The 23,275-nt window shown below is 33.1% G+C and overlaps 2 protein-coding genes across 5 annotated transcripts; one reads left to right on the top strand and one right to left on the bottom strand.

Moving 5' to 3' along the window:
• The first annotated feature begins 3,365 nt into the window (after positions 1-3,365).
• Positions 3,366-10,368, top strand: LOC132720952 (uncharacterized). The gene is made up of 4 exons (XM_060705198.1): positions 3,366-3,557; positions 3,754-3,822; positions 4,828-5,019; positions 9,408-10,368. The coding sequence occupies exons 1-4, from the start codon at positions 3,479-3,481 to the stop codon at positions 9,563-9,565; spliced, it is 498 nt and encodes a 165-aa protein (XP_060561181.1). The 5' UTR covers positions 3,366-3,478; the 3' UTR covers positions 9,566-10,368.
• A 1,675-nt stretch (positions 10,369-12,043) lies between these two features.
• LOC132720961 (uncharacterized) lies at positions 12,044-21,765 on the bottom strand. 4 transcript variants are annotated; one of them, XM_060705212.1, is made up of 6 exons: positions 21,626-21,765; positions 17,465-17,529; positions 16,418-16,486; positions 15,692-15,883; positions 13,902-14,059; positions 12,044-13,107 (listed from the first exon to the last, which is right to left on the bottom strand). In XM_060705212.1, exons 2-5 carry the CDS (start codon positions 17,508-17,510, stop codon positions 13,902-13,904), a joined length of 465 nt encoding a protein of 154 aa, XP_060561195.1. In that variant the 5' UTR covers positions 17,511-17,529; positions 21,626-21,765; the 3' UTR covers positions 12,044-13,107. The 4 variants fall into 4 exon arrangements, with proteins under 4 accessions (XP_060561195.1, XP_060561196.1, XP_060561193.1 ...); XM_060705213.1 differs by lacking the exon at positions 21,626-21,765 and adding an exon at positions 21,600-21,622; XM_060705210.1 differs by lacking the exon at positions 21,626-21,765 and adding an exon at positions 20,530-20,847.
• Between the last annotated feature and the right edge of the window lie 1,510 nt (positions 21,766-23,275).

Below are 23,275 nucleotides of genomic sequence, written 5' to 3'. Positions count from 1 at the left end.
ACTGTCCAATCCTTAACATGATATTTAAACCTAAAAATGATACAGTCGAACCTTAAAATGAACCTGTCCAATGCTTAACATGATATAGTTGAACCGTAAAATGATTCTGTCCAATCATTATTATAATATAGTTTACCGTTAAAATGATACTGTCCAATCCTTAAAATGATTTAGTCGGACCATAAAATGATACAGTCAAAACTTAAAATGATACTTTCCAACCCATGAAATGATACAGTCAAACCTTAAAATGATTCTGTGTTATCCTAAAAGTGATACAGTTGAACTTTAAAATGATATTGTCCAATACTTAACATGATATAGTCAAACCTTAAAATGATACTGTCCAATCCTTAGAATGATATAGTTGAACCTTAAAATGACCCTGTCCACTCATTAAAATGATATAGTCAAACCTTTGAATGATACTGTCCAATTCTTAACATGATAATAGTCTCACCTTTAAATGATATATTCAATCCTTAAAATGATAAAGAAAGAAATCTTATCCGAGAGAATCTATGCTTTATCCTTGATGTCAGGTGTAACCGGGGCAATACCTGTGCCTTTTATGGAAAGTGTCGTTGATATTGGAATTCTGATTGAAGAAACCACATTCTACAAAACCCAGTTTGGTCTCAGTGAGGAAATGCTACAAGCATATGCGCAGAGATCTGAAATGACCATTGACCAGTTAACAAATAATCTGAATCTTCAAAGTCGTTTAATAGGTTTATCCGCGAAAGGAATTCTATCTTATTTGTCCAAAAAAGGATTTAAAAAGGCAGGCACGCTAACAACTGCGAAATATGTCAAGTACATTCTGCCTCTAATTGGAAATGTTGTGAGTGCAGGTGCTTCTTATACAATGACGTCATGGTGTCTTCACGACTTACTGAACTTAATGGTAGAGGATGCATTGAAAATAAATGATCATAAATTCCATTGAGTAAAATGTGTCTGCAGCATTGCACCAAAAATTATGTATATAATCACTTGATTCCTTGTTTTAAGTTCGCCTTTTCGGAGAATAGAAAGAGGTACTGTATTGACCATGTTGTCTGTGTTGGGGTCGCCGTCACACTTTGGTTAAGTTTTTGTGTGCAAGTTGGTACATGTATTTCCAAGCTTACTGGAAAATATTCAACAACAAATTATGAAGGTACTTTTATAACCAGGGTTTCCACCGTTTTGCAACGATTCCGTTCTCTCTTATGAAAATAAACAAACATTTCAAATTCAAGACAATTTACCTCCTCAGTCAACTAGGCTATCAGACTGCCACTTGTACTGTCTCTTCTGCCAATTTTACAGGCATGATTATACAAAACTATTTACAGAACAATGCTAACTTTGCAGTTTCATACAAATTGTAGACAATTGTATAATTATCAATATGTACTTGCATAAGATCAGCTAAAAATCGAACGCAAAACAATATACATTTTATGAGAAGGTCATGCTCTATCAAGCATTTTAACAGAATAATGCCCATTTTTAAGATAAAATTTATGTGAAAGTTTGCTACCACCGCATTGCAAAGTCCAGTGACATATGGCTTTGAAACATTGCACACCTTCACCATCATCCCCACAATATGTAGATGGGAGGAGATGGCTCTATCTTGTATTTTGACAGAATGATGCACCTTTTTGGACTTTGAACTTGCGTTAAAGTTTGCATACTGTACCATCTTATTTTTGAAAAGTGACTTTTAAGTCCATTGTCATTTGGCTTTGAAAGTTGAAACTTAATAACTTCTTTCAAAGCATAAAAGGACTCTCTACAAAACCTATAACTGTAACATTGATTTGAAACAATTTTTGCCCTTTTGTGAATTTTTTACATTATCAAAGCTCTTTTACTATCAAGCACTAAGGATAGTCAAGAGTGCTGTCCTACCGACATGTCTTGTTTTAAATGCCTTTAATGCACAGCAGCTTGTAGTGTAACAGTGGCTTGGGTTATCTCTTCATCTTTATTTCTTTCTGAATTTTGGTTTGTAACCTTGCCAAACTATTTTAACATAATGTTACCTTTTTCATGTCCTTTGTTTCCACATTGTACCATTTGAACTACTTACAAGAGTAACTTCGGCTTGGATATGACACTAAATACGATTTTTACAAAGTTGCAAACATTTACTTACCTTTCACTTTCTCACAGGCTGTGAAAGGTTATATATTTCACAACACAATCGACACTCCAGGACTTTCAGTGCTATGATTTTAATGGTCACTAAAGCGATCAAAGCATATTATTCTTTTGATAAATAGGGTAAATATATATATTAACCCCTTGTAAAATTCCTGCGAAGGCAAAATGAGGTTTAATCTACGGGCTACAAAAATGAATAACGAAATAAATGCAACCGTGCATATTTTACCAATTCCAAGGAAATTAACTAGCAAGCTTTCACACTGTGTAAGCGCTATCAGAAATATGTTTGTACTTTTCATAATTTTCTTATGTTGTATAATCATTATGCATAGCTTATGTAAAGCTAGAAAATTATTAGTTTAACCCTTAAAGCTAACAGCGTTGGTGTGTGCCTGTCTATTCCATTTATTTACTTTCGGCATATGATATTTGTTTTAGTTTAAACTGCCCTCACACATACCTCGCGACCTTACTGCGTCCTTACTGCGACCTTGCTACGACCCAGGACGCAGCACAGTCGCCATGGACGCAGCAGGGACGCAGTGAGGTCGTAGCGAGGAACCCAAGGACGCACAAGGTCGCAGACCGTCGGCGACTATTTTGAACATGCACAAAACAGTCGCAGAAACTCTGCGTTCTTGCTGAGTCCTGGTTAGGTCGCCGTGGGATCGCAGTGGAGTCGCCATAGTCGCAGCAGCATCGTAGTAAGGACGCAATAAGAACGCAATAGACGTAGTACACTCGTACTAAGGACGCCGTAAGGTCAGACTCATAATTAAATTTACTGGTAAAAAGTATTGTTTTTATAGACGTAGCAAGAACGTAGTAGGGTCGTCGTACAGTCGCAGGACAGTCGCCGGACAAACGCAATGGTCGTCGTAGTGTCGCCGTAAGGACGCAGAGAACATAGCACAGTCGCAGCTGGGTCGCCGATGATCGCCGTGGGGTCGCCTTGGGGACGCAATACAGTCGCAGTGGAAACGCCATGGACGTAGAAGGGTCGTATTGAGGACATAGAGAAAACGTACTGAACACAAGACTGCAGAGCCCCGGACCGTCTGCGAGAGAAATTTGAAAGAAAACCAACGATTTTCGAAAGAAAAATGCTATTTTACTAGTTTTCAGGTCGCAGTAAGGTCGTGGTTTATGTGTGAGGGCACCATTATAAATACATACTGAGTATGGTACTTGCCTAATGTCCAAAGTTTAACTAGTTAAAACGAAATTTTGAGTTTTTCGATCAATGATCAATTACAATATTCACCTTGATATTTTATAGTTTTTCACTCTTTCAAAGGACATCTTATAAGTTTAAAATATGAATGAAGAAATAAAACCGCCGAGCGGAGACACTAAAAGTAGCGATTCTGAATCAACCAAATTCTTCGGATCAACAAGTAAGTTATCGACTTGTGGGGTTTTCCCCGAACTTTTTATTGTTTAACCTAGGTCTTATTACTTTTCATCATAAGCTATAATAAATACATGAATGATGGTTATTTTTACACTGACAAAGTTTGATGTTAGTGAGTACATATGTTTGCTAAATAATTATATTTACTTATTTTCTCATTGTTTTCCTTTGTCTTACAGTTCTATTTGTCCTGCTCATAGCAAGCTACATATTATGGTTTTCACTAGGTTTGGCAAAACTCGTTATTGGTAAGCTTTCATTGTTTGAATAAGTGATTACTCGTATTTTGACAATAGTGTTTCATATGTCTTTACCTCTAAGTACGAGTATAATCGCGTATTAACAATAATGGCGCCGTATCTGGCCTGGTTAAGTTGCGTTCATTAGATGAGCTGCGTCATGACAAAACCAACATAATGGGTTATCCAGACCAGCCTGCGCCTCCGCGCAGTCTGATCAGGATCCATGCTGTTCGCTTACCAACTCTATTACAAGTAGGGAAACTGATAGCGAACAGCATGGATCCTGATCAGACTGCGCGGATGCGCAGGCTGGTCTGGATCCATGCTGGTCGCAAACGCACTATGTTGGTTTTGTCGTGACGCGGCTCAGGTTATCGAAGTTTCACAAGATATTACGAGTATTTATATTGCATTAGAACAGTATTCACTTAAGCATATATTAAAGGAATCGAATTTTAAAGTGAATCTGTCTAACATGGACACATTTAAATTAAGTTTTTCAAATATTGATAAAAACAAAAGAAATGTATCATTCCGATATTCTTACAAAATACAGCATCTCTAATCTTGAACTAAAATGTCGGTAGAGTTCTAACTGATTAAGTATGAACATTTATACGATGAGTAATAATATTTTGTTCTACAGTAGAGTATTTTATTATCTGTCTATTAATAAATGTAATATTAGATAATGTATCTCACACTTGCCAACAACATCAAAAAATGCATGTATAACTTTAATATTCGTGGACATATAGAATAAATATTCAGAAATATTGATGAAATAATATTCGTTTTTTTCATTTTCCGTATTTTCACTGTAAAAAATTATTTTTCACTGCAGTGAAACATATTTTCCGTATTGTCACAAGTGGTTTGCTTTCTTCTAAATTCAGCAAAACTAAAACAATTAAAGGGGGAAGTATGAATTTGGGCGGTGTAGGGTGGGGTCGGAGAGTAAATTGTGCACTAGGGATTTCTACTACATGCGGATTTAATTTTATCTTTCAGGTGCTGTGTATGTTAACGACTGTGATGAAGTAGAAATGATTCCAATATGGCTAATTATTGACGGTTTTGTTTATATACCATTCGCTATAGGACTTATCCCGTTTTATAAAGGTAGCAGTGATTCAACAAAACATTATGCCAAGATTCTCCTTATTGTCGGAATAGTTGTTTCTATCGGCTGGAATATAACTGGTAAATAGTACTTGTCAATTATCATTTGAGCCATGCCATGACAAAACCAACATAATGGGTTAGCGACCAGCGTGGATCCAGACCAGCCTGCGCATCCGCGCAGTCTGATCAGGATCCATGCTGTTCGCTTGCCAACCCTATTACAAGTAGAGATACTGATAGCGAACAGCATGGATCCTGATCAGACTGCGCGGATGCGCAGGCTGGTCTGGATCCATGCTGGTCGCAAACGCACTATGTTGGTTTTGTCATGACACGGCTCATTTCTTTTTTTCTTTTATATGTTTTAACCCTTAACTTGCTTGAACCGGAAGTCATTAGCCTTTGCCACAACTTTTTAAGGGTTATTGTAAAGTCAATATAAGAAATTAGCAATAATGAAAAGGCCAATACATTTATTAAGCCATGTGTAAACTAAATGATTTTTTATGATTTAGACAGTTGTCCAACTGATATTAAAATGTTTAAAGTAACTAAGAATTGACAAGGGTTGAACAATCAAGGGTCAGAGTCTTACCACCGAGTGTCTGTGTTTACAAGCGCGTTTTTACGCTACATAAACTGAAACGGGAAAGTAGTTATTTATTATGACGTCAGATTTGACGTCAACACACCTTTAAAGTGAATTGGTCTATACACAATTAAGTATTTCAAATTTTAATCAAAACAATGGAAATGTATCATCTCAATATTCTTATGAAATAACATTTATTTACTATCAACATTTATGTGAGAACTAATATATTCTGTTCTAGAAACAATTTCTGCTATAATTATGAATATATGTAATATCAGATCATGTATTTCAAACTATAATTTTTACAACTTCATTTCTTACATCAGTCAAAAGTATCTTATCTTCAGTTAGAAAAACAAAGTCCAGAAATTGTTCCTGCAACTTTATCAGAATCAGCTTTTACCTCTTCTCTAAGGACCTCAGTTTTCTTTATAGATGAATGAACAAGCTGTACGAGTAGTTTTCCTAACTGTTTAATTTTCTCCTTCATTATTAAAATACATCGGACTTTCCTATAAAATCAATGAAATCATTCCGTAAAAATCTAGTCGCGTTTTAATTTAATTTATTAAAATCTATTGAAAAAAGTCTTCAGTCGTGGTATCAAAATATTATACCAAACCAATTCATCCCCCATTGACAATGAACGGAGTGCAAATAAATGAAGTGACCTCACACAAACATCTTGGAGTAACATTTTCTAATGATGGAAATTGGCATTCTCACATACAAAATATTACCAAAAAAGCCTGGCAAAGAATTTATATTATGAGATCTTTGAAATTCATTCTTGATCGTAAGTCACTTGAAACTATATATATCTCTTTCATTCGGCATCTTCTGGAATACTCGGATGTTGTTTGGGACAAAATAACTCAACAAGATGAATTTGAACTTGAAAAAAAAAACTTGAAGCCTGCAGAATAATAACCGGTACAACAAAACAAGTTTCTATCTCTAATCTCTATGAAGATACTTGCATCCAACCCCTTAAAATAAGACGCTACAAACACAAACAAATACTTCTTTATAAAATGTTCAATAATCTTTCTCCTCATTACCTCTCTTCATTATTCCCGATACAGTAGGAGACTCTTCAGATTATAATTTACGAAATGCAGACAACACTAGAAATATATTTTGTCACACACAACTTTATTCTCATTCATTTTTGCCATTATCATTTAAAGACTGGAACAATCTTACTGTTAATTACAGAAATTCAAAAGAAGACTTAATGAAGATGTCCAAAGTGCGCCTTCTCATTATTATGTAGGTGGGAGAAAATACCAGATTATACACACAAGACTTAGAACACATTGTAGTTCTCTCAAAGAACATTTGTTTTAAAAAAAAAACATAATAGAAAGTCCCCTATGTGAATGTGGCGACATAGAAAACACATCTCATTATTTCTTCTCGTGTCCGAAGTACCAAGATGAACGAAATGTCCTCCTTAACAATTTAAGTAATAACAACTGTCACACTTAACGTTTTACTCTATGGTGATAATTCAATTGCTGACGATTTAAATGAAGCAATAGCCCTTCATATACACTCATATTTACACAGAACAAAACGTTTTGAAATGTAATAGAAAGTTATTATTTCGACTAACATGAAATAGAGATTTAGATGCATAATATCTTCTCAAAAGTATATTGTAAACTCGTTCCATCAACTCCATAGTATTAGAGTGACCTTCCTTTTGTCTTTCTTTTTTTTCTCTCAAATCTGTCTCTTATTTCCTACCCTCTATTACCCAACAATTTCCATATCTTTATTTTTCTTAATTTCTTAATTTTTTTAACATGTTTAAAAGTTCTATTATTTTTCTTGATAACTTTAAACGTGCTAATTTGTGCATTTATCACTTACGTGTATTTATGCTATAGAGCTATAGGGTTTTCCTTCACATTTTTATGTCTATATTTTATTATTAAGGTCATTTCGATTAGGAAAACAAGAGTGCAAATTGCTTACTTTCTTGTACATGTAAAGAAGCAAGTTTATTTTCCTATTAAATCAATGAAATCATTCCGTAAAAATCAAGTCACGTTTTAATTTACAAAATTAAAATCTATTGAAAAAAGTCTTCAGTCGTGGTATCAAAATATTATACCAAACCAATTCATCCCCCATTGACAATGAACGGAGTGCAAATAAATGAAGTGACCTCACACAAACATCTTGGAGTAACATTTTCTAATGATGTAAATTGGCATTCCCACATACAAAATATTACCAAAAAAGCCTGGCAAAGAATTTATATTATGAGATTTTTGAAATTCATTCTTGATCGTAAGTCACTTGAAACTATATATATCTCTTTCATTCGGCCCCTTCTGGAATACTCGGATGTTGTTTGGGACAACATAACTCAACAAGATGACTTTGAACTTGAAAAAATACAACTTGAAGCCTGCAGAATAATAACCGGTACAACAAAACTAGTTTCTATCTCTAATCTTTATGAAGATACTTGCATCCAACCCCTTAAAGTAAGACGCTACAAACACAAACAAATTCTTCTTTATAAAATGTTCAATAATCTTTCTCCTCATTACCTCTCTTCATTAGTTCCCGATACAGTAGGAGAATCTTCAGATTATAATTTACGAAATGCAGACAACACTAGAAATATATTTTGTCACACACAACTTTATTCTCATTCATTTTTGCCATTATCATTTAAAGACTGGAACAATCTTACTGTTAATTACAGAAATTCAAAAGAAGACTTAATGAAGATGTCCAAAGTGCGCCTTCTCATTATTATGTAGGTGGGAGAAAATACCAGATTATACACACAAGACTTAGAACACATTGTAGTTCTCTCAAAGAACATTTGTTTTAAAAAAAAAACATAATAGAAAGTCCCCTATGTGAATGTGGCGACATAGAAAACACATCTCATTATTTCTTCTCGTGTCCGAAGTACCAAGATGAACGAAATGTCCTCCTTAACAATTTAAGTAATAACAACTGTCACACTTAACGTTTTACTCTATGGTGATAATTCAATTGCTGACGATTTAAATGAAGCAATAGCCCTTCATATACACTCATATTTACACAGAACAAAACGTTTTGAAATGTAATAGAAAGTTATTATTTCGACTAACATGAAATAGAGATTTAGATGCATAATATCTTCTCAAAAGTATATTGTAAACTCGTTCCATCAACTCCATAGTATTAGAGTGACCTTCCTTTTGTCTTTCTTTTTTTTCTCTCAAATCTGTCTCTTATTTCCTACCCTCTATTACCCAACAATTTCCATATCTTTATTTTTCTTAATTTCTTAATTTTTTTAACATGTTTAAAAGTTCTATTATTTTTCTTGATAATTTTAAACGTGCTAATTTGTGCATTTATCACTTATGTGTATTTACGCTATAGAGCTATAGGGTTTTCCTTCACATTTTTATGTCTATATTTTATTATTAAGGTCGTTTCGATTAGGAAAACAAGAGTGCAAATTGCTTACTTTCTTGTACATGTAAAGAAGCAAGTTAATAGTGAAAATGTTATGTATATTTAACACAAAAATGCATATAATTGTTACCATTTTACATACTCTTTGAGATAGTGATTACGGAAAGAGTTTCTAAAAAAGCTTTTCAAGCTTCCTACTCAATCCGTACTATTTATTATTTGTCAATTATTATGTAAATGTAATACTTATAAATAAAATATTGTTTAAACTAAAGTATTATACAAGTATTCTATAACCATGATTTCGTCTATACAACGTCTGCTGATAAGCAACCCATGAATCATACATGAACAATATACAACTACATGTACACTAGCTGTATATACATTTTGTATATTTTTTTCACTATTTCAAAACATTGTTTCATTTTAGGTGCTGCATTTATTTACCCAAACAACAACAATGATGTGGACTGCAGTAAGGTGGCAAGGTCATTTGCATTTGCTATGTTGACAACAAACTGGGGAACCATCGGTATATGGGGTCAGCTTGTTTTTCGAGCCCTAGCAGATGGGAAAAGCTGCTGTTAGGAAAATACACTCCTGCCGATTTTGGATGACTTTACAGATGCACCGCAATGACGATTACTGACAACTTTCAATTTTTAATGATCACAATCGAATATTCAATGTAATAAGATAGAAACAAATCTTTGAATAATTGTTTCAGGATTGAATTACAAATGCCGTGTATCATTTTTAAGTAACACTAGAAGTACATTAAACCGTACACGACTTGCATGGGTAGTTCAAATGGGATGTACTTTATCAGCTTCAAACCTCAATCAGTAGTAAATTGCTTTTAATTTGTCATAGAAGTTGCAAACAATGTAGGTTTTTTCTCCCATTCCTATCATTTGGAGTATCTCGCTGATTATCCAATGTCCTTTCGACAGGGGTTTAAATTTTGCTTAATAATCATAATAAAAGCCTGTGACATAATATATAAGCCATTAGTTCCCTTTCCGCCAATCTTCTGATCATTATATAATAGCCGAGGTGTTCCGATTGCCAAGATTATAGTGTTGTGTGAGGTCAATTTAAAAGCTTTTACAGATCAACCATACTGCAGTATACCTCACAATCTGAGTAAATTTCAGATCTACTTTAACAGCGCAGAACTTTAAGAGCTGGTCTGCCTGTTATTTTTATTTTGTTTTTATTCATTATTTTGCCATTTTTAACCATATTGACTATATAAAGTTACTACAAAAAGTGCTGTTTTCCTTTTTCACTTGGAACGCCTTGCCCCTTAAAAAGGATTGAACGCATTTGAATATTTTGTCGTAGTTGATCTTCAGTTCTAATTTGTTTTCCACAAGTAATGGCCCGTGGAAGAATCAAAGGGCTGCAGCTCTATGGTATTTTCTGATCTTTGCAATCTAAATCATACTGACTATCTGTATGTACTTTCCTGTATAAGTTTATTTTTATATACTATAATTCATCTTACGCAGCGATAGCGTTTTGATATTCTTCTATAACAGTTTGAGATTGATATATATGGAATTTTGCATGAAAAAAAAAATAGAATTGCCTCGACTAGGATTTGAACCATAGGCCTCTCACACCCTCAACGAGACCGCTTACCTCTGCACCACGGCGAAGTAATACATATGTACCTTGAATAAAAACGAATACATTATGTAATTCTAAATTGAGAATTTCCATTTCGTGTTTGCAATCCTTATTAATTTCGAGGTATTTTGTTCACGATAAACCTGTTGTTTAACACTGATGAAAATAATTTAGCGAAAATCTTCTCGCCAAAACAGTCCGACATGTATATATTCCACTACTCGAGTCAGATTTATTTGTGTACTACGCTCTGGAGTATTCATTAATCGACATAGCTAAAAATAGCATTTTCATTGATTAAAATGATATTCATGATAATCCGAAGCTTTACGGAAATAGCCGAACATTTTTCATTGGGTAAAAAAGATATTCATCCGCGAAATTTGTGATTGTTACCTCATATTTCTATTGACTAATCTAAACTTTTAATGCACTGTAATTTGTTAAATGCCTACATTAAAATTATTCTTTCTTTTAAATTGCTGGTTTTTAAGCAGTTTTGAGTGAGAACTACTTTGCGTTGTTAGGACTGTAAGGAAATTTTGTGTTAGACCGTGGACGTTAGCTATGTATTTACTGATCTTACGATCAGAAAATACAAAAATGACAACTCGTATCTACTTCCAAATCGTTGCGTTAACTGTGTGTCACGCTTTAAATCTTTACATTAGAGACCCCTTTAACATGATTTGAAAAAAAGTCTCTGTACACAAACATTTTGTTGAAGTACATTTGTTGCATGTTGAATGGTTTCAATATATAATTTATGTGGTTGACCTTATTGTACAAATGCGGTGTTTAATTTTCTTTCAGTGGGTTATTGATTGATTTTATAATCATAATTTTCTGAAGGAACTGCTTAGCCCATTTTGAGAAATATAAACATGAAATATAAAATATGGAAAAACTTCGAGGCATCGAAGGACAGAGCATTTAGCATACATGTATATTCAAAATTGAAGTGATAATCACAGAGAAAAAGTGTGTGATGTTTCAACCCATATGTTTCAGTAGTTTTGGAGGCAAAACTAAAGTGTGACATGGTTTTAGGTGGACCGAAAAATTTTTCCTCCAACATTTTATTTTGCCTATGATTATCGTAACCAAACATGATTTGACCTCAATATTAAAACATTATTTCTTTTCAATCTTGCATTATCAAATGTGTTTACGTTCTGGTAACGTGTTAACAACCACTGACATTGAAGGTTGTTATTGTTAGATAATGGCTTTTATAGGTTTTTACGTTCAGCCAAAATCTATAATTACTGTTATGTTGTGTTGTTACCTACACATGTACAAATATTCTGAATAAAATATGTTTAAACCAAACATGACCTGTAGCAGTAGTTAATTTTTCATCTCAGTTGCGTGTTTGTTTCGGATAAAAGATTTAGGATCATCATGGCGAAACGATAAGAAAAGAAGATAAACATTGTTTTCAACATTTTATTTCAATAAACAATGATTTACAAGAGGTAGATTAAGAATACATGAAAAGTATAGAATAGCAACAAACTCAACAGAAACGGATTTCATTTTGTTTAGCAGTATAAATGAAACAAATAGCTTTCAAAATACTGACAACATTGTATTGCTGTTGAGTATCAAATACATTACCCCGAACAATAAATATTTATAGGTGTTACAACCTTTTTATGAAAATCGGATAAAAACAACAAACAATAAAAGATTAAACTAACACATAGAAACTACAGCATTTTTAGTTCAGGGTATATTTTTTTTGTATGAAATAATGCGAGGACAATTTTATTTTTCTCGTTTCACCAGGGGTATTTTTTAACAATGTTTTAAACCATCTTTTTTAATTATTTTCACGAGATTAGTTTCTAGACTAGCAAATGGTATAAAATGTGTATATATCTGGCTTACTAGTATTATGGTAAAAAAAAGCTCCTTTATTGTCAACATATACATATGAACACGCAAGCGTTGTCTCCTATACCAAACCATGGCTTCTCTCCTATACCAAACCATGGCTTGGAGAGAAACCCTCCTCCTGTACATGGCTATATTTAGTGTCACTATTAATGTCTAAATAAAAAATCTTTAAGCTAAACATATATATAATAACTATTTATAGCTGCACCAATACATATAAAATACACGTATATTTCGTGGTTATATTTAATAAAATAGTTCCCGTACATATGTACACTCTTTGTAGCTGGCTGCGGGAGACGATTCACAGTATGTGTCTTTGTAGAAAAAGCTTTAGGAACCGGGATTGAAGGTGTCTAATAATTGTGGTCGCTGAATCAAGCCATTTTACTTATAATGAAAACAAAAGTACTTCAAAGGCCAGAGATTGCATTATTAATGCATGAAATTCTTAATTTGATTGTTTAACTTTTCACGAAAATAAAATCTTCTAGCAGATACAAACAGGTGAATGCTAGAAAACTAAAGGGCTTGACGAACGCCTTTAACATCTAGCATGCTAGGAGTCGTGTGCTGTAAATATCCACGCAGGCCTGAAATTTGAAAATAAAAAGATGAGAAATATTTATACGAAAGCTTGGATTTAACATTTTTTCTGGATATATATTTTTCGATAAGAAAAATGTTATGTATTCAATCACACACAATGCTTTTCGTTTTCTTTCATTCATTGTTTTATACGAGATGTAACAGGGGATTAATGGGGTGGCAGTATTCAAATTTGGAACAATAAAAGGAGTTACTCAAAAATGGATGCCTAAAAGTGTTTTTAATAAACGCCATGTATTTTTAATAAGTTAAATTTCTAAAACATAGAAAAGAATGGAAGTGCATCTTACTCCTATTAATATGTGTATATGCTGTGACGGTCTTGAGTTAGGAATAATGATATGTATATATACAAGAACTTGGCTAATTTGTATGTTAGTCATATAACTTATGACCGGTTATATGACCCGATGTTGCGCTAATATAACCAAAGCTGTTAGACAGGGGTAATTATTACGGCAAAAAACTGGTGAAAGTTAACTATAGAAAGCATGTACAATGTATTTTCACTGTTGACTAGCATCCATTTAAATCAGTAAAACTCGGCTTATCTTTAAACACAGCTTAATAAGTTTATATTGTGACAAGCTTTTGGACAGTAGGAAATTACTTTTATTCACAAGTTATCCCTATCAATAAGTACTGTAAATGTTAAAATGAGGTGATGTTGAAAATGTTGAACTTTTGCGAGAGTTTCTTCAAAAATCTTGCTGTTTTATTTGAAGATGTCCTTAAAAACAGATTTCACTATTATGAAAAAAAATCAGACTGTAATTACCTAACAGCAGCTGCAGCCGTTATAAAACAGCGCACGGAACACAAGTTGACCCCAAATGCCTATCGTGCCCCAGTTAAGGCCAAGTGTGGCGCTTCCGATTGTCCTGACTACCTCGTCACAATCCTTTCCCTTGTTGCTTGGGTAAATAAAACAAGACCCTTAAAATTAAAGAAAATAAATCATTGCATGTTATTGTAGTATGTACGGAATATATATCATGGGTAACCGACAATGATTCATGATTGCAAATGCCGAATTGTTGTTAAAATAAGGAAATATTATCAAAACAAAAATAATATCATATGCATCTATTTTTTGCCTTCACTGCAACTCTGGTTGCATTCTTTAACTACAAATCACGAGTATGAGGATTTCCATGAAAATGTTCTAGGGACAATTTCAATTTTGTCGTTTTCCGCTCTCTTTTTTAATCTCATTAAAGTTAATCTAATTTGTTGATATACGGAATACAATGCAACCCGACAGACAAGCCCCTTTATGGAACAAATACCTCTTTACAACAACAGTTTCAATAATTTCCAGACCAAATATTTAATCTCTGTAGAACAACCTCCCAAAAGGTGATGCTCTCCAGAAGTTGCACTGTAGTGGCTTTATAAACCATTAGTATGCAGTCTTTAAACCATTCGGATTTTAGTGATAAAAAACAAGAAAAGATATTATTTACCATACTAAAATATAGACCATGATACTAAACATGTTGACAGTATATCAAACAAGTTAAAACATATCAAATACTTGTTTCATAATCTATCTCTTTTCACCATTTGATTTTCAAAAGAAATTAAAAGACACTGTCTAGCGTGTGTTCTGTTCAAGTTTAACGTCAAAAATTGAAAAAAAAAGTTTTTTAACTGAATATTCGAATCAGAATTTCATATTCGAATATTCGACAGTTTCTGAAATATTCAATTATTTTTTTCCAGTTTCCACCCCTAGTTTTTCCCAATACGTAACACTACATACACTACTGTTTTAATAAAAAAGTATTTAAAGATCTTGTAACACAATTTTTTCATGGTTTTATTTCATAAATATGATGCTCAAATTAAGATTTGTCAATATTGTAAGTTCCAATAAGCATTGTTTATAAAGATATTACCCAATTTAACATTTCATGTAAATAAAGGGAGGTAATTATAAATTTGTTTTCTATAAATTCTAAGTCAAATTTTCCAATAAGAAATGAATGCCTGTAATTTATTGATTAAATATAATGTACACAAATATTTGCAGTACACATTTTACATATCCTTCGATGTTTGAAAATTGTTTTATTTGCATAAATATGTACATATATAACTTTTTGCTAGTGTGGTATTCACACAGTAAAAATATCAATCACAAAACATACAGGATCTTTAAACTTTTGGGACATACTGCACAATAAAAATTAATATTCTGGAAAAACAGAGGGAGCAAGTTATTTAGAATTGTGTACAGAAGTTATTAGTCCAGGATCTAAGGTTACAAATTAATTGACCAAAGTCAGACTCAAATATCAACTATTTTATTGGCTGAAACAGGTGCAATGTGCAATGACCAATGAAATGACGGTAAGTCTCAGAAAAATTTTGTACAACCTGTAGGCCTGACCTTCATCAAATGCTACACTATTCTCGAATATTATTCACAGTCCTTTTATTTAACTTCAGTGGAGTCCCTTTAAGTGGTTATTAAGATTTAAATGCAGAGACATTTATTTCAAATGTCGGGCAGAAAAAAAAGAAACATTTTAGTTATTACAAAAAGAATAAAAGTGTATTCACCTGTTATTGTCCAACCTGCGCAAAGTATTATTCCAAAGATAAGAAGGAACTGGGCGTTTCGTTTCGTAGAATCGCTACTCTCTCTGTAGAAAGGTATAAGACCAATGGCAAGCGGGATATATGTAAATCCGTCCACCAGTATGAAGATTGGTATCATTTGTATATCTTCGCAATCGTTTATGTATACAATACCTGGAAGAAAGAAATCGTTGAAACAAAAATAGTCATTACAGTATAGTTAAATTAGCAAGTAACGGGAAAAAGGTAAAAATTAAGCCGCGTCACGACAAAACCAACGTAATGCGTTTGCGACCAGCATGGATCCAGACCAGCCTGCACATCCGCGCAGTCTTATCAGGATCCATGTTGTTCGCTTACCAACTCTATTACAAGTAGAGAAACTGATAGCGAATACCATGGATCCTTATCAGACTGCGCGGATGCGCAGGCTGGTCTGGATACATGCTGGTCGCAAACCCATTATGTTGGTTTTGTCATGACGCGGCTCAAATGATTATTGGATTTAATAGTGATTAAATAAATCTACCTCCCACTCCTGGGATTGTGCGCTCAGATATGTCATTATAAAATACTAGTTAACTAAATTTAAAAATTATACCAAAATTTGTTGATATATAAAAAGCACTTTAAATGTTATTTCTCATGTTGTTATTTGCTCATTAATAAAAAACATTAAAAATACAATTTGTATGCGTCATTACTTACCAAGCACAAATTTTGTCACGCCCCAGAGAAACCAATATAAGTAAATTATGACCAGTAGGATAAAAAGAACTGAAAGAGAAGAACAAGACATGTGTTTGATTTATGATTTTTACTGCACTTTACAATTTTAATCATTATTGATTTTAAGTTCGTAAGCATTCGGCAAATGCCGCCTTTTTCTGTCATGACAGTTACCGAATACATGTATACGTAGGCATTGATATCCTTATTCAAGTTTATACATTTTATTGCATCAAATACATGTCAAATATTATACAAATAGTAAGTATATATTACAAAAAGCAAATGGGTAGGGTAACAAGTTCTAGCAACATTAGACTAAGCCCTTCCCAGAAATTAACATCATAGAAAAAAATACTCTTAGGCAACAATGACTACTTTTAACATGTATATTAATTATTAACTTTTTATGTAATTGATTTTTTACAGCTCATACGCCCGGGTCCTTCTTATATGTTTATTGAAGGACCATCTACATCATAGCATCAAATTTTAAATATGATATAGGAAATGTTTTCCAGTGTAATATTTAACATTTATAGGCACAATCACCTAAAAAACGTTGCGGACGAATTACATTTCAGGTAAACATATGAACAACGTCACAACAAAACCAACATAGTGCGTTTGCGACCAGCATGGATCCAGAGCAGCCTGCGCATCCGCGCAGTCTGATCAGGATCCATGCTGTTCGCTATCAGTTTCTCTACTTGTAATAGGGTTGGTAAGCGAACAGCATGGATCCTGATCAGACTGATCCATGCTGGTCGCAAACCCACTATGTTGGTTTTGTCGTGACGCGGCTCATAACAAAGGATTTTATTTCAAAAGGTCACGGACAGTCACTTGTGAAACATTTAATATATCATTAATGTAAACACCTCACAAATGTAGAAACAAGACTCTTTCAAAAAAGTATATATTTAAGACCAAGCAAAAACATATATAAATAAACAATTCTTACAAAATCTTACAGATGTACAATAGTATCATCAAAACAAAAATTCAAGAGGGTTAAATTCTTACCTTTCGATCCTAGAAATCTCTTCGAGCCATCTTCTGTTTTCTCCATACTTTAACGTCCAATTATCCTGTAAACGTTGAGAAACAACTATTATATACATTATAATATGAGATAATACATAGTCACATTTATTGCTCATGCTCAATTTCATTTTTAATAATCGATATCTGAATGATAATAGGTATAACTTTAAAAATAGAACCTAATCGTTTGGCTGATATCTCTCCGGACCATGCCTTCTCTTTAACTGGTGTTATGATATAGGAAACACACTCGTAATCAAACTAGAGTTCGGAGTTGAGAGGCACACACCTTGACAACAAGGCAAAGGTTGTCATTATATTATTAAAGTAAATGATATCATGACTGTAATTGAATTAAACACTAAGTATTATTTTTTTAGTGCTCGATTTCTGTCAATAGACGAACCCATGTACATTATGTAAAATCCCTAAACAATCGATTATCTATCTTCTCCTAAGTTTGACGGAAATGACCGAGAAGATGCGATTGGCATAAATGAAAGACAAGGTCCGCTAGTTAAATGGATTCTTTTATGTGAAGAAGTTTTCCAGGTAGCGTAAGAAGTTCTACTCTGGCATTCCTGAGATATTCCTCCATTCAAATTTAAGCTGTGATTTAAAACCCAAGTAAATAACCTAATGGACTACAAATATCTAAAATATAGTCAGTGCGATTGTGTTGTTTTGTATTTGATCATAAAACTGGAATGGGAAAGTTATCATCCATCAAGAAAAGTACATCACGAAAAATTTCGGGTGCATATTCAATGGTATGTAAGTGACAAAACTGAAAGTAGGAATATATAATAGTAACAAGGGGTCCGTGATGGCCCTTGTATCGCTCACCTGATTATTAAGGCTATGAACTAATATTGTTAGTTAACGAACTAAATGTGGACGGACGACAGACGACGAACATTCAACGATCCTAAAAGCTCACATTGAGCCAGCTCAGGTGAACTAAATAGGGTTGAGAAAAATCTTACGTTTAACTTTGAAGGAAGTTGAACCTTTTGACATACTTGAATGTCGAAAGCAATTGATAAACAAATTCAATAATATTTAACCCATTAGCGATAGATATACACACGACACAGGGCGACCTTTCCCAACAAGTTTTAAAGCAGCACGTCTCAATTAATTCGTGTTATTTCTTGTTAAATTTGTTTGATCTTCTGAAAACAAAACACGACGCTTTACAGTCTTTTACATGCTAGAATATAACTTTTGCCAACCCAGTCTGCACAATTTTGATACATTTTCACTTAAAAATGTTCCATTGAAAAAAGATTCAGCGCGTTACAAACATAAAAGTCTTTTCTTGCGTGAATTCCAGCTTGTAAACTGGATTAAATATTTGAATTTAAGGATCAACTATTCGAATTTCAATGTCAAGGAAAAGATGCCCGAAACTCGGAAACTTCGCCGATTACCGCTTTATTGTCTGAGGGCTGAGAAATTGCGATTGTTGCGATTGCTCCTAGATTAATCAGTACATGTACTTCATGCTTGTATAAAGCAACAGAACAGATAAATAACTCGAGTTTTTTTTTATAAATGTCATGTCAGATTTTGTTTTGCCTGTTAAGTTAGTTGACCAACTGACATACATTTTTATAGAATATTACGCATTAGTTGTTATGTAAATCATTACCAATTAAATGGTTTTATTACCTGGTTTTATAGTTAAATTTTGCCTTACATAGGTAAAAATACTTGACTTTCAAAAGAGATGTCAATATTCATGCGAAAGTAGTCTATGTGCAAATTTGTTGCAGTTAAATTAGTTTCGCATTGAACAAATATAGCCTTTTCAGCAAATATATTTTGTGTCCTTAACTATGTAAAGGAAAAGGAATATTTTAACACATACTGTGAGGACTTTTAAGACTTTTCAGAATCTGTAAAAAAAACTTTTCACGAAAAAATGTCACATAGACTAGTTTCGCATTGACCCCTCGAGTTATAAAGCAAGCGTTTACAGTTTGTAACCGTCTTCTTAGCTCGGTTAGCTTAAATAGGTACAGCATTGGGATTCGGGTCCATGAACGGTGCAGTTCACTTTCGTTACATGATTGTGTCATAAAAACCTTCCTACAGTCATACGCACATTACCACTGCTCTGCCTCTGACATGAACAGAAATAAAATTGGTCAGTTCCGGTAACTTTTACTGGTAAACTGCTTAACAAGTTAACAGCCTGTCCAACTGCACTGTGCTCTGGTAAATTCAGTGTGACTTATATAGCCGTCATCCTGAGGGTAAACTACCACCACCACCACCAACTTGTGTGGTAAAAAACTAAGATTTTAGGAAAAGATTTAAGTATTAATTAACATATTATGTGCGATTATGATTGATTTTTCAGTATTTATAACAATATTTCTACTGTGCTACTAACGATCTATTCAGTAAAGGCTATTTTTGATTTTTTTTTTTATCTCATTTTGGTAATTTGCGTGGGTTGTGAGTGCTGTTATTAATGTCTACATTGCTTCCCTTTGGTTACTTTACAATATTTTACTTTCAAGTTCATTTTCAAAATTTTCGTGAAAACTAGCATGAATCTTGAGACACGCTGCTTTAAACTAGTATAGTACTCCTTATATATAGTTTGTTTACATTAAACTGCGCGATAAAGTATAATCGATATCGCTTCTAAATATTTTCACCATGAACTAGATTTTGACTTTGAACATTGATGTTAGCTGAGAAGTTCGCTTCTTTGCCACTTGGCATAAAATATAGTATTATATAGTGACATTTGGATAATTGCCGTCGCCATTTTATTTAAGAAACTGAATTTATAAAAGCTGATTAAACATTTATGTATCATACCTTCTTCTTGTAAGTCCCTATATAACTGTATAATGCGTTAGTCAAACTTATGGGGTTAATTGCATATTCATTAATCTAATTTTAAGACCACTCCCATATTGTTCCAAAATAATATACATGTACAATGTACATTTAAATACAATGTATATGAAAGGCAAATGTATATATACAAACGGGTGACAATTAATAAAATAGTAAAGGTTTACCTCTTGTAACCCGTCTCTGATAAGGTTGTTAGGAAGTTATAAATCCTATCTCAAGTGATTTATAACAATCTGTTTATTTCTATTTAAATCCGATTTTACAATTTTCGATTTTACACCCTTGTTAAAGCACACACCCAACAACTCCTACAGCTCGCGTTCAATCAATAGAAAAATAAGTTAACAAAGCATGTATAAATAGATGACCTTCTTATGCCTGAATTATCATGACCGATATATGTATACAAAGATCAGATTCGTTTTGCTTCAGGTATAAATAAAAGCCTTTTCATAATTTTACCATTTTCATGATAAAGTATTAACACATCCCTAGCGTGTAAGATAAAGTACCATTACAAATAACTCTATTTTCATCTCTAGGTTAATGAACTCTAGAGAATTTGTACTAGCTTTTAACCCATATACAATATCAGTCATACTGGATAACCAGTTCTTTTCGTGCGCTGCTGCTGGTTACTTATTACTAAAATAAAATAATAATAAAAGTACAATTATAATAAATATTTTTGCAAGATAGTAAATAGTAACAATAATGATAACAATTTTACTCATGTATAAGATAACAATTTTGATAATAAAAATACTCAGTGCTACTTATATTTTATACGAGTCCTAAGACAATCTGCTAAACAACGTTCCGTATTAGTTGGTAGCCACAGCCACCTATAACCTGTATTCAGACTCATACTGTTGCATGGTTGCTCTTTTTCTCCTTTTCTCTTTCTTTCTTTCTTTCTTTCTTTCTTTTGATTGATTTTATTTATAGTCTCTGTTATGATACAGGTACAGAAAGGTGCTCTAGTCCCTGGTTCTTTAGCGTGCCAAGTGGTTAAGTACTCGTACACAGCTAGTTTGATTTTAAATTAAACTAGCCAGCCAAGGAATCGAACCCGCAATGTTGAGATTATAATTAAGTCTCGCGCTGTAACCGATTTGAGCATATTGTCTTAAAACCAATGCAGGGGTGTGAGGAAGTGCATTACTAAGTAAACAAAGTTAGCGGTTACAAATATCGACAAAAAGATCACTTAAAAATAAATAATCAAACATACTTTTAACTAGAATTAAGTTTACTTACTTCAGGTTAACTCCGTTTTAATATATTTCTATTCGTCTGTCAAACTTTATATACAACAATTTCACAATGAGCAGCTAGGATTTCAAAATGTATCTGCCATTACTAAAGTAACTAAAGAGAATTTCGTAAATAAACGGGTGAATATCAAGGACGAACTTTATAAATAAAAGCAAAAAAAAAAGCAAACAGCTAAAATGGTATTTTAGCTCGACTTTTGAAAAATGAAAATGGAAATATTGTTACAGTCATGGTTGCGTTCCCGTTGTCGTTCGTAAACTTTAATCTCGAACATAACTTATTAAGTTCTTCATACTTGGCCACAACAACCCTTGGGACAGGACCTTCAAGAAGACTACCTTCAAGGTCAATTGCTAAATTTTGCTTGAAATTTTGATATTATAATGGCTATAAATTTGTTATTTTTGAATGGATTGTCTTCAGACTTGAACACGAAAATCTTCAGAAATAGATCTTCCAGTTGACCGTTTTCGATGTTTTTAGGGGCTATATCCGGTGGACGCTGTACCATGTAAAATAACATTAGGAAAACGTCTTAGCAATCATTCTACGACGAACCGTTATTTAAACCTACCCAGTGTTACTTAAAGCAAATACTTGAACAGCTTTTTATTTTTTTTTATTAAATCCGTCAAAGTTGAGATTTAAAAGTTCGATAATTTAAGCAATCTAGACTACTTCAGAACTAAGTAGATATGTAGAAATCCCGTATAAATTTCTGAATGTAGAAAAGACAAGAATAAAGATCAACAAGGCAAATGCAACGCAGCCCCCGACACACTCAAGTAGGGCACCCAGAAGACACCAAATATAGGCCTACAGTATTAGTGCTCCGCGCGGAGCTATTTGTGTTTACTACTTTTTTGTCCATGGGCCCGGATTTGATCAATTAATCCCTTCGATTTACAGCTAAAAGTAAATCCGCATTCAAGAACATCTTTCGATTTCTATATTGGCTTCCCCATTCGGTGATTCGCAGCATGTCATATTAATGAATGAGAACAGTTCTGCTGTACATGAATTCGAAAGCTATAAATAGCTATAAATGTTCAGATTGGTTATATAAATGTGTTATTTCCCTTTTTTGGTAGTGCATGAAATTATAATTTGTTACATTTTGAACTACATTTACAGACAGCATATCAAGATTGAATTTGTCAATATAATGAAGATTATAGGCATAAGACTTTAATAATTTTGCTTTTGATAATTATTCTTAATTTATATTTATGAAATTAAATGAAATCAGTATTGAAAGAAACCATTTTTTTTTAATTTGACATGAAAAAAATGCATGTAATATTACTATATTATAGTACTACTAAGTATCTGTAGGCCCTAGGCCCTATATTTGTTTTACAATTATGATAATGAAAAAACAGACTTTGATATTTTTATCATCTTATGTTACTGACTACAGTAGTGACACAAACAGAACACAGTACAGTCATGTCACATAACATGCATTTACAACTCATGTAAGTCTTGTTTGTATTCAATGGAATTACTTTCCTTACCAGGTAGGAGTCAGTGAAAGCATTTTTTTACATTAAATATCTTTCCCCTCTTCTTAATTATGGACAGTGCATATGATAAGTATAATTATGCAAAAAATGGTTTACAAAACATTCG

This window comes from Ruditapes philippinarum, unplaced genomic scaffold, assembly GCF_026571515.1.
Source record: "Ruditapes philippinarum isolate M1 unplaced genomic scaffold, ASM2657151v2 ctg145_1_1_1_1, whole genome shotgun sequence".
NCBI lineage: Eukaryota > Metazoa > Mollusca > Bivalvia > Venerida > Veneridae > Ruditapes > Ruditapes philippinarum.
Note: the sequence above shows the minus strand (reverse complement) of the source record. Positions and strands in the feature narration are given on the sequence as shown.

Bases quoted from the DNA above. Each gene is read 5' to 3' on its own strand.
- LOC132720952 (XM_060705198.1), top strand. From the start codon at position 3,479: ATGAATGAAGAAATAAAACCGCCGAGCGGAGACACTAAAAGTAGCGAT. The intron at 3,558-3,753 runs GTAAGTTATCGA...TTTGTCTTACAG, and splicing joins CAAATTCTTCGGATCAACAA to TTCTATTTGTCCTGCTCATA. The intron at 5,020-9,407 runs GTAAATAGTACT...GTTTCATTTTAG, and splicing joins TATCGGCTGGAATATAACTG to GTGCTGCATTTATTTACCCA.
- LOC132720961 (XM_060705212.1), bottom strand. From the start codon at position 17,510: ATGGAGAAAACAGAAGATGGCTCGAAGAGATTTCTAGGATCGAAAG. The intron at 16,487-17,464 runs GTAAGAATTTAA...CTTCTCTTTCAG, and splicing joins GAGATTTCTAGGATCGAAAG to TTCTTTTTATCCTACTGGTC. The intron at 14,060-15,691 runs GTGAATACACTT...TTTAATTTTAAG, and splicing joins CGCAGGTTGGACAATAACAG to GGTCTTGTTTTATTTACCCA.